Source organism: Ochotona princeps, chromosome 20 (genome assembly GCF_030435755.1).
Source record: "Ochotona princeps isolate mOchPri1 chromosome 20, mOchPri1.hap1, whole genome shotgun sequence".
NCBI lineage: Eukaryota > Metazoa > Chordata > Mammalia > Lagomorpha > Ochotonidae > Ochotona > Ochotona princeps.
In genome coordinates, this window is record NC_080851.1 from 3,981,442 (window position 1) to 3,993,648 (window position 12,207).

The 12,207-nt window shown below is 46.0% G+C and overlaps 1 protein-coding gene across 1 annotated transcript in view; it reads right to left on the bottom strand.

Annotated features, from left to right (window-relative positions):
* SEMA3E (semaphorin 3E) overlaps positions 1 to 12,207 on the bottom strand; it is a 175,742-nt gene that overhangs the window by 9,728 nt on the left and 153,807 nt on the right. Inside the window, exons 7-13 of the mRNA XM_004582505.2 lie at positions 10,965 to 11,107; positions 8,507 to 8,621; positions 8,101 to 8,170; positions 6,170 to 6,314; positions 4,455 to 4,677; positions 2,068 to 2,159; positions 1,473 to 1,514 (exon numbers count right to left, since the gene is read on the bottom strand). Coding sequence (XP_004582562.2) covers positions 1,473 to 1,514; positions 2,068 to 2,159; positions 4,455 to 4,677; positions 6,170 to 6,314; positions 8,101 to 8,170; positions 8,507 to 8,621; positions 10,965 to 11,107 — 830 coding nt within the window. The remainder of the gene's footprint in view (positions 1 to 1,472; positions 1,515 to 2,067; positions 2,160 to 4,454; positions 4,678 to 6,169; positions 6,315 to 8,100; positions 8,171 to 8,506; positions 8,622 to 10,964; positions 11,108 to 12,207) is intronic.

Sequence of the window (12,207 nt, forward strand, 5' to 3'; positions counted from 1 at the left end):
GCCCTCACCCAGGCCCTCACCCTGGCCCTCACCCAGGCCCTCACCCTGGCCCTCACCCTGGCCCTCACCCAGGCCCTCACCCAGGCCCTCACCCTGGCCCTCACCCTGGCCCTCACCCTGGCCCTCACCCAGGCCCTCACCCAGGCCCTCACCCTGGCCCTCACCCAGGCCCTCACCCTGGCCCTCACCCTGGCCCTCACCCTGGCCCTCCCCCTCTCCCTCACCCAGGCCCTCACCCTGGCCCTCACCCAGGCCCTCACCCAGGCCCTCACCCTGGCCCTCACCCAGGCCCTCACCCTGGCCCTCACCCAGGCCCTCACCCAGGCCCTCACCCTGGCCCTCACCCTGGCCCTCACCCAGGCCCTCACCCTGGCCCTCACCCAGGCCCTCACCCAGGCCCTCACCCTGGCCCTCACCCAGGCCCTCACCCAGGCACACTACTGCTCATGCTGGATAAGGTCGAACTCCTGCCTCGGGTTCTTCAACACTTCAAATACTTTCACAGACTCAAATGCAAGAGCGCCAGAGTTGTTAGGCTGAGCCCAACAAGCACATAAAAACTGTCTAAGCTTCTGTTCATTATCTAGGCAGAAAGACTCTGGCACCTGCTAGCCTTCTAGATCTTTCCTTAAAAGTCAAGGGACCATCCAAACAGAGTTTGAATAAATAAGAGATCTTTCAATATTGTTATGAAAACTGAGAAGACTACCTGGGCATATATATATTCTTTAGTTATATGGGTCAGGCACTTGCTTTATGTAGATATAAAGATGTGGTATAAGCTGCGATGTACTAAGCAAACAGGTCAAGTGGCAGAGTTTAACATCCTGCTCGCGTTGCTTAAACATGAGCAGTGATTCCCAGGTGTATCTGAGACCATGTGTGCAGCAGCTGTGGGTGAAGTGGAGCAGGCACTGAGGCACACGGCTCCCTACACCCTCTCGGTTTCTCTCTGCCCAAGCCGGGACAGCCACCCCGGAGTCCTGTCCCGTCATGTCTGTAGGACTCACACGACGGCCGTTCTTTGTTTCCCCTAGAAATGGAAGGGGAAGACATCTGCTAAGTCTAAATCACTGTATACTTTTCTGAGAACCGGTCAGGGATACAGGAGGACAGCTCAAAACACTCATGGAAAAACAAAATTAAAACATTAGGGGCAAGGGCTGTGGTGCAGTGGGTTAACTGCTGCTTCCAAACGTGGCATGCCATGCTGGAGTGTCAGTTTGTGTCCTGGCTGCCCCACTCCCACGCCAGCTTCCTGCTAACGGGCCTGGTGAGGCGGAGGATGAGGAAACCACAACTAGTTTATATCTGATCACATGAACTAGCACTGTTCTTACCTCCATGGCCCCTAACTCACAGGTGGAGCATGTACGTGCACACGTGCACACACGCACACACACATGCACGCGCACACACATACACACATACACACGCGCACACACACACACATACACACACACACAGCTTACTCTCTTTGAGGAGATCTCCATAGAGATAATAGGAACTGGATCCTGAAAATAAAAGAACAGTTGCCTTTTAAAAAAAGGAAATAGAAGATTATTTACCTTAGTATAACTGTAAGTTACCTGAAATCTAATGAGATATGTGAGTTATACTACAGCTTTCAAGAGATTCCAGTGCAATGGCGCTGACAAGTAACAAAGCCGCGGTGGACCAACATCCCCGCCAGGAAACACTGACACAATGGGTGCACACGGTCCATCCACATTGATCTTGGCACACACAGTGGGTGCACACGGTCCACATTGACCTTGGCACACACAGTGGGTGCACACGGTCCATCCACATTGACCTTGGCACACACAGTGGGTGCACACGATCCATCCACATTGACCTTGGCACACACAGTGGGTGCACACGGTCCATCCACATTCACCTTGGCACACACAGTGGGTGCACACGGTCCATCCACATTCACCTTGGCACACACAGTGGGTGCACACGGTCCATCCACATTCACCTTGGCACACACAGTGGGTGCACACGGTCCATCCACATTCACCTTGGCACACACAGTGGGGTTGTATTTTTGACAAAAAGCACCTTGAATATCTGAAGTTCTTCCAGAATTACTTCTTCCATGGACTCTGTTTCTTGGTTGTAAATTGTGATGACTTTCAGCACAATTCCATTGTCTGTAAGAAAGCAGGGAAACTGAAAGCTATGCACACACTGCTTTTAAACAATGAAAAAGTAATGTGAAATGAAGACTCTGAATTCCAGCAAGACTTGCAACCCAGCTGCATAAAATGTTTTTGTCAATAAAAAATCATATGACTACTTATAGATCTGTATTTTTCAATGAACAAAAAAAGGTGTTTAACCAATGATTTAGATCAATTAGCATTTATATCCATATATTTACAAATAATTCTGTCCTCAAATACAATTATATGTTCAGAAAATAAGATATCTTCTGAAATAGGAGAAAGCCACCATATTATTATAGTTCTTTCTGGATATATGATGCAAGAATACTTTTCACATAAATCTGCTTCAAGATTAAAAAAATTCTACATGTGTCTTTAGGGAATATTCTAAGAAACATATCATGGAAATCATATATACACACACACATATATATACATGCATATACTCATACACATACGCTTTCAATGAGGAAAAATCAAGTAGGCACCATTTCAAGAAGCATATGGCTCCTCCTAAACCAATGATTTAACTTCCATGATTATCAACTATTTTGTAAATTTATGTTCATATTTTAAACATCTATCTTTATCCCTGATATTCTAAGCTTGCTCCTTCTAATAAGTACTCAATAAGACAACAGTTGCTACATCAATATCTTGGTGTAGAGCTAGAATCGACAGCTCAGAAAAAGCTGAGTACTTGGAAAGTAGTGAGAGCAAGTGTTTCCGTGGTGTGTGAGCAGTTGGTTGACAACGATCACACAGATCTTGCAGTTGGGTTAATAAAATCAGACTACAATTGAATAAATAATAATGAGTTGTATTTCACACTAACTAAAAGAAATTTAAATCTTTATGCTGAAAACTAACCACACATATTAAATATTACACATTTTACGTCAAACAAAAAGCAAAGCTGTGCATGACAGTCACCCCACAGTGTGTGGCTGTCCAGCACGTGTCACTTCCTTTTGACTGGGTTTTGGTCCCTTTTATCCAACCCCCACTGCGAAACTTCGTTTGAAAGGAAGTCCCTCACTCCACCCAGTACTCCTTGGTACTGCATCATAGACTGCCTCGAAAGAACTGGAAGAGAGGAGCTGGGGCTGCAAAGACAGAGCATGGACGCTGAAGGGCTAGCTGAAGGGCTAGCTACATTCTTTCATTGTCCTGGAAAGAGTCGTGTTTTCTTTCACAAGCTACATCTAGTGCATGAGACCAACTAAAAGGAAAAATTTGAAAATTTCACTTTTGAATATGCTCAGAGTTCGTGATTTTGTTAGAGTTTTCCATAGCAGCTGGCCTACACTGTAGACAGTGTTTGGCCTTCTTGGAACAAGTGGGTACTTCTGCTGGGTCTGTAAATATTTCTGTGATTAGAGTCAAGTGAAGTCGTCACCCCAAGTCTGTAAAGTCTTGAGGTCTGAGTAAACAAAGCCGCAGATGGGTCTGGGGGATGGGACGGCTGAGGCCTCCTGGCTGCGTTGCCCTGCCCCCACAAGGAGAAGCTCCTTTTGGGGCCAACACTGCGTGGGCATTGGTTCTTCACCTCTCTGAGTATACTGGTATGTTGACTCAGAAATAACGTGCCCTAAAAGCCTCACATTCTTTAACTACTTCAACCATTCTCAACTCTAACACAAGGAAGGCCATGTAATCTACCGTCTAACCTACAACACTTCTGGCAGTGGCAAGTGGTGATGGTACTGTTGCCTGGTAGCTGGCATCAGCTCTCATGACTGCCATCCCAGCAGGAGTCTAGGCTCCCATTTTGGCTAGCAGTATGCAAATAGGCTGATAAACCAGAGGTGACGTATGGATGACTCTTCAAAAAAGAGTTATCCCAGTTATCAGTTTTAAGGGTCAATTTACCTTGAACTGACATATACAAGTTGGACATATTTATGAAGTATCATGTGATATTTCAATGTGTATATACACACTCACATAATATGCAAATTAGGGTCAATATATCAATCTCCTCAAACATTTATTATTTCTTTATGGCAAAATAGTAATTTAAAAATCCCTTCATCCAGCTTTTTATTTCTTAGAAAAATATGCAGTACGCTCCTATCATCTCCAGCCACCTTGCTGTGCAATAACCTGCCCGAATGCCCTTCTCCCATCTAACTCTACGTGGCAGCTGTCCATCAACCCTGCTCCAACCTTCTCTGCCAAGTACTCTTCCTATTGCTGGTCAGCACTATTGCCTTTTCAGTGTCTATTGGATCAGTCCTTTGTGAGTTCACAGAGTCAGGCACTGTGTCGTGATTTTACCTGTCCCAATAAATAAGACATCATACTGGCCGTCCTCAGCTTCCACTCGGTCCACTGCTATCTGCTTCAGGTTGTACTTCCCGTCTGTTCTCACCAGAATTGGCTTTTTGTGGGCAGGCTTTATGGGCTGGTACATTAGAGGGTGGCTTCTGGCAAACCGGATGGCGTCATCGGGGTAGTCTTTCGTGGTTCTGTACCGTCCTCCGTTCACTTGGCTGGCACACTGAAATACAAGTGGATTAGAGAACTCCTGCCTTAAGGAGGAACTTTTATGATCAATTACAAGAAGTTACAAAAACTGTATATGCCTAATTCCATATGCATTTAGAAATATTTAACAACCAGTTATTAACTAAGTGGACCTTGCATTATAAATTGCAAAGGGAGACTAACTGATTTCAAACATGCTGTATGAGAAAGACACAGGATGCTGGTGAAACCCTGGAAAAGTGGATTGTATTTAATACCACGACAGTTAGAGGGGTGTAAAAATGTCTAATATTATAAGTACCCCACTTATTTGCTTTTCAGCACTCTGGATTAAAATTTGAAGGTAAAGACTGCATTCCATAGAACAAGAAATCCATCCCATGTGCTGGAGCTTCACCCAGAATTCAGAACTGGGACTTAGGCAGCTGTCCTGCTACTGCTGCAGGTTCCAGCTGACTCCCTGCCTCTAGGCCCTGGGGACATTCTTGCGGTTCCTAGGAGCCCCTCCTTGGAGCAACATGGGTGGGTGTGCTCCGTGTGAGCTGCAGTTCCCATCAGCAGAGAGAAATAAAATACACTTCTGTCTTCCTGAAAGTTGTGATTCCAGGCCCGTGAAAGTGAGATAGAGCAATTGAGGGCATGCACACGTTGGCACCAGCAAAGCCTTACCCTATCCGTGGAGGCAAGGCTTGCTTCCACTGTGGGTTTTAACTCTATAAAAAACTCGATTTCTGCTGGACCTGGAAGTATGTATGGAGTCGGTAAGGTGGTAGGGTTTCACCAGCTGTTCATGAAAGGCTTCATGTTGACTCAAGGGCCATTTCTATTGTCATCACCGGGCACATGTGATGATCTAACAATTTCCCAAAGCATCTGGACACAGGACCCAAAGTCACTGCTGTCATCACCATCAGGATTGGACAGGCAGTAGGGAAGTATACAGCATCAACTTCAAGGCGAGTGGTAGAACCTCCTGTTGTCTGGTGACCCTTCTGTATGGCCCCTCATCTTCTAGGAGATCCAACATGATGTGAGCCAGGTGCTGAATGCTTGGAGGGGCAGAGCAAGAGCTCCCTTCTGACCCGCCACAGGGGGTAAGTGAGTGAGGTGCTAGGCCTGGGCAACCTGAAGGCTGGTCCAACATTAGAACATAAAATTCGGATCACATGTGGTGCTAATTCTCACTAGGCTGTGGGGAACTTGAGGTTCATTTTAGGGGAGGTTTCTGTGTTCATTAGTACCCTTAAACTCTTAGTGGGAGCTACTTGGCCCCTCTCACGCTGACAGGCACTTGGTAGCGCTGCTAAAATACATTCATTATGGGCTGTTCTTGTTTCAAATTAATGAGCACACAACTTGATATGAGTTTTTGCCATGCAAGTCACCCAGTATTTTAGGTACATGATCCCTTAGTTGTTTAATTGTAAGGCACATGACAGAGTAAGCCAGGTATTAGCAAGAGAGCATGCACATGTTGGGAAGCCTGGGTTACGTGCGAGACTCACAGAGCCAGGTCTGGGATACGGAACCCGTCCCTCGTAGAGGGACCAGTGGTACTCAGGTCCTTCTTTATGCGCGTACGGCCCGTTGAAGGCTGCCCGGATGCTGGACATGTGGTAGACGCATATGGCGTGCCCTCTGAAGATGTTACTACAAATCATAGAAAAGGGAGATGATTATCTTGCTGGGATCTACTAGCAGGTCCCCTTATCAAACACTTCGGCACACACACACTAAAACCAATTCTCCTAGGGAAACCAGTGATAATTTCCCCACAGGATATTCTAGAAATATTATCCATCACAACTCACTAAATATTAAGCTCTCCTGCTCTTCTAATTTATCATTTATTACGCTTGAAATTTACATTGGTAGAAAAAAGTGGTTGTGTCGCTTCACTTTGTTATCGTCAAACCCTGCACTGTATTTTGTCATTGATTAGCAAAGTTAAATTTGTCACCTTGAGGTCTATCTCCATTTATGTAGTTCCGCCTTCAAAGTGAACAGTGTTCTCTTAATCATCACAGCAAAGCTGTTACAACTTGTGGTACAGCCTTCTGAGATTTCTCAGTGAGTACAATCAAAGGAAGAGTTTAAAATCTTATAGAAATTTAGGAGTTCCATTTTGTTAGCATGAAATCACACAAACAGGAACACATTGAATTCTTTCCTCTACGTTAATGAAAACGGCTACAGTGGAAAGAGTACTGACAGATAGGCTAAACTTGAAAAATTATTTAAAATTTATAAAGCTCAGAGCTCTCACTTGCAGAACTAGGAGCAACTAAAACGCTTTTGTTAATAAGAGTTCAATTTTTAGAGGATGAAGATAGTAGCTGACTACTACGGGTAGTATTTTTAATTGGACTATGCAAAAGGATATATCTATTTTTTTAAAGATTTATTTCATTTTTATTGGAAAGTCAAATATACAGAGAGGAGGAGAGAGAGGAAGATCTTCTGTTCGCTGCAATGGCTGGTGCTACGCTGATCTGAAGCCAAGAGCCAGGAGCCCAGAGCCTCTTCCAGGTCCCCCACGCGGGTGCAGGGTCCCAAGGCTTTGGGCCATCCTCAACTGCCTTCCCAGGCCACAACAGGGAGCTGGATGGGAAGTGGGGCCGCCGGGAATAGAACCAGTGCTCATATGGGATCCTGGCGTATACAAGTCAAGGACTTTAGCTGGTAGGCTAACATGTTGGGCTCCGCAAAATGATATTTTTTAAAAATTTAAAATAACAACCCCCGACTATGGGAGTCAAATACATAGTATCTGTCAAAATGTTTTGTAAAATACAAGATTCTATGTAAACATAACGTGTGGCCCAGCAGTTCTGTTTCTGTCTTAGGGCGTTAATTCACATATTTTAAAACAAACCTTGAAGCAACTGGAAATGCCTGGGACACTGGGAAAACCAGGGCTAGTCTCTCAACTAATGTGACGGCCACCCTTTGATCTCTACTCTACCAATACCAACCTTCCAGTCCTGGAAACCTCAAGCTGAACACTCACAAGTGATGTGATGTCAGGGAAGACAATCATGGTTTGGATTTCTCAGGAAGATCTCACGTCTTGTCAGGACAGTGTGTGATAAACTGCTCACACCAACCTCAGTCATTCTTAAAAATGATCCTAAACTCAGTTGTTTGTACATACATGTTAAAAGCTGTGGGCAGATGATCATTCTGTCATAGATTAGAGGGATGAGAGGATTGTAGGCAATCACAGACAACCAAAGACAAGCACCTGGAGTGAGGCTGTGACTTAGAAGATAAAAGAGCATCGCAAACACATGGAAACAAAGAGAAACGGGTGACTCATCAAACGTGGAAGAGAATGCCCAGTGGTCAGCAGTCGCTTCCAAATTACACGCACCATGAAGATGGTGAGATATTTTTTTGTTGGCTACAGTTTCTATTCACTAAATTAATGTCTCACCTGGTGGTGTTAAAGAGTCCAAATATCACTGGGTTTTTATGATCTCTGGTGTGTAGCAAGAACACATCCTCTGAAAAAGTAAAGGTCATTCCATCGCTTAGTATTTTTAGCTCTTTGCATACAAAAAAGACATTCACGCAAAATGGTTCAGAACTGCTGTAGAGTGTAAGACAGAAATTTCCATATACCGTAATTCAAGCACGACCCAAGTGTGACCGAGTAGTTCACCTGGTTGTTTGGTGTGACCGTGAGCTGAAGCACAGGAGGAAGCCAAAGGCACCAGCTCCAAGCTGTGAGCTGGGGTGCTCTGCATCTCCCACCCCCAGGGTGACCTGGCCCAAACCCTGAGTGCTACCGACGGCCCCGCCCACCGGAGCGCCATACTGACTTCCTCAACAGCACTCACCGAGTTCATCAAAGTACGTGTCAATTCCATTCGCGCCCGGCACCGAGCACACCAGCCTCGCCTTGAGCAGAGTGCTCCACTTGTTCACCAGGATTCTCTGCCCGCCCACGTCGTTCTGCGAAAACAGAACGCAGCCGGTGAGCACCCAGGAGCCTCCGCCACCAGCAGCCTCCCAGTAGCTTAACATGCACGCGCCTGCCCCCGCACTCAGGCTAGTCCATGGTAATCCCCAAACAACCCGAGGAGGCCGCTTCCCACTTCTGTGCATGCTGTCTCATCAGGGCATTTCACCGTGGGGCGTGCAATACATTTTCCAGGTGTCAAACGATAGTGACAGGATAGTCTCCCCAAAACAAAGCTGTGCCTTCCAGCATACAGTGGCTTTATTCTTTTATTAGTAGACAATGTGCCCAGGCTAGAACGACGGAATTCCCCATTCAGTAAAAAAGCTTGAAACACACAGAGATACACATGTGGTATACATGTTACATATAAACACGTGCATCAGCCCTCCAGCACATGCCTACATGTGTTATATGTACATTACATACGTGAATACATCTATGTATGTACCTATCATCTGCCTGTCTTCTATTTGTCTATCGTCTTCAAAGAGTTCACGCAAAATAGAATAAAAGTATAAAATTTAAGCTCCAGTGACTTCCACAGGCTTCAGTAAGGGGTGATAGCAGCCCGTCCATCTTACAAGGAACTGAGCCCCGGGCATTCACCATGTCTAGGATGTGCTTCACATGACTAACCCAAAGGGAAATGGGTGCCTTCTGACTTTGCTAAGTTTGGGAAACAGCATGTCAGAAGGAGCCAAACCAGGACTGTAAAGTGGATCTACTAACCAGCCAGCGCAGCGTTTGTAAGACTGCCCTGGGGCACTGTGAGGACTGCGGCGAGCAACTTGAACTTCTTGAAGTTTCTTGAACTTCTCGGCTCCAGCTTTGGTTAACTTTCTCAAGACTCTCCCAACAACTGGCTGTCACAGCTCTTCGGTCTTCCAGAAGGCCAGGAAGCAAAGTCCCTTGAACATCCTCCCAAAGTTGTAGTGTGATCATCTCACTTGGCTGGCTCACCTCTACTCTGATTGGACCACCTGACTGGCTCACCTCTGCTCTGATTGGGCCACCTGACTGGCCTGCCTCTGCTCTGATTGGGCCACCTGACTGGCCTGCCTCTGCTCTGATTGAATCACTTCAGCCTCTTGGAAGCCATTGTGTTGATTGTGCTTCCTCTTTTGGGTCACAGGCGTAAAGCCTGCCTGCATCTCCAGCTCTGCTTCCTGCAGGAAATGCTACAGGATCTTGCTGCCATTGTTTGAGTTTCCATTGAAAATTCTCTGCTCTTGTGTGCAGCTGATCTGGGCACAAGTGTGTTGGTACCCACTGAGCAGTCTCTCCAATTTCAAGGTTTCAGCCAGCATGGTGGCGCTGAGCCGGTTAGGCGTCCATGGCACTGGCGCTGCTCCTGCTGCTGCAGAGCAGTCCGGCAGCTGGGCCTGGGCCAGACTTGCGTCTTCTGGCAGAGCATGTGGGCGGGCTGCTGTGGCGGGCTGCCTCTCCAGCTCGCTCTTGGATCTTGTTCCTTCTTCAAACGAGTCACCCATTTGTGCACTGCTGATTTCTCTGGGGACTTTCTCTCGTTAACCTTTTATAAAGCAGCCATGATTTCACCATTCTCCCACTCAACCTTCACTATCAACTTGACGCTTTTTCTTGGTTCAGTTTTAGAATTCACGTTGCTTTGACAGAAACTCTTTAAGCATTGATTTCTTACCCATCTCAACGTCCCAAACCAGATCCTGTCCAGACAGTCACAAGCTAGTAGGGGTCTATTTGTGTGCGAACCAAATTTGAAATCCATGCTTCATTTTTCATGAACCATTTGAAGACCTTTCATATAATCATTAAAAATCAAACCCGAAATTTCATTTTAAATATCTTCTTACATGCCGAGACAACCTTACATATGTAATGTTATTAACATTCTCTTGACATATGTAGGTATTTCAAATTATTTTGAATATTCCAAAATAACCCATCTGAAAACTTCAACAAACTACAGATTTTTTCTCCTGTAGAAACAATCAACTAAACTGTCCACTACCATGTAAATCATTTACACTGTGGGATGAAACAACAAGAATTTTGGTTCGATTTATTAAAAAGCAGAGCTCAGAGCTCTGGGTGAGAAGCAGCACAGACTACTATTTTTTCAAATGGAGAAAGGCCTTCAAATGCAAACGTCTTCTAAGAGAAGACTTCTGCTAGGTGAGAAGCGTTCCTAGAAGCACAGTGTGAAGACGGGCACAGTACGCAGGGCTGCCAGGCAGTCCACAGAACACCAGGACACACTTTGCAGGATAACCTGCTATGGCATTAGCAACGCCCTGGCTGGCACACAAGCTGCGAGGCGCGCGGGCTCAGGGAGCGAGAAATGCGGTCCTCACCGCGCAGAGCCGTCCCACCCTGGCGTAGACCGCGTGGCCGCTGTTTTCTGCTTCCAGGGCCTTCTCAGTGAAGAAGAAATAGACCTTGTTGTCGTCGCGATCTTCATTGTCAGGGACCATGTATGAACCCACAAATTTTGGTTCTACAAGAGGAAGAAAACAAGTAGGCACCACAACCTAATACATTGTCTAAGAAATGAGGTGCTTATCTGATTGCTTGACTCCAACTCTCATTGCCTTGTGAAGAAATAGAATTCTCCTTGAAAATTTTAACTAAGCATTAAAAACCACATAATATCTCCATTGCATTTATACATCAGTGAACATTCAGGAAAATTAATCTGAAGACATTTCATTGGAAATTGAAAGTCTGGGAGAGAAAACACAATTCTGAGATGGCAAACTTAGAATGCATTTGAATAAGGTCCAACAAGGTGAGTGGAAATGTAGTAAAGCAGTATTGAAGTAGTTGATCAGTTAAAAAAAAATTCGTATGTGACCTGTCTCCCAGGCTAACACATGGAAGATCATTTTAGCTTTCTTTTTATTTTTTTTATTTGAGAGGGAGGTGGTAGAAGAGAGAATGAGTGCTCCCATCTGTTGGTTTAGTCCCCAGGTGCCTGCCGGAGCTAGGGCTGGGTTGGGCCAGAGCCAGGACTGGAAGCAACCCTTGTGGGTGGCAGGAACTCGGTAACGTTAGTCCTCACCGCTGCTGGCAGCGCCTGCCTTGGACGCAAGCTGGAGTCAGGAGCCTTTCCCAGGAATGCCAGTGTGGGATGCAGGCTGCACGCCTGCTCCAGCTGTAGTTTTGCAATAGAAATCTGACTTTAGGAGGTCTGTGTTTGTAGTCTAAGCGATGAGAATAAGTGACTTTTGACTAACATGGTCTACAAAAATTTAAAAAATTGAATTAATTTGAGGGGGAGAGGTGGAAGAGAGTACGCATGCAAACATACCAGCAAGCTCCCAACCACCGGGTCCCTCTCCAAATGCCTACACCCATGAGGGCTGGGACAGGCTGAAGCCAGAAGCTTGGAACTCTATGCCGATCTCCTACACGGATGGCAGGAACCTAGCTACACAGCTCATTGCCTGCTGCCTCCCAGTGTGTGTACCAGAGGAAGCTGGGGTGCAGAGGGAGAGTGGAGCCTGAAACTTGAACCCAGGTACTCAGACAAGGGATGTAGGTGTCTCAGCTGGTGTGGTCACTGTAAGGCCAAATGCAGTGTACTCACTTAATGGT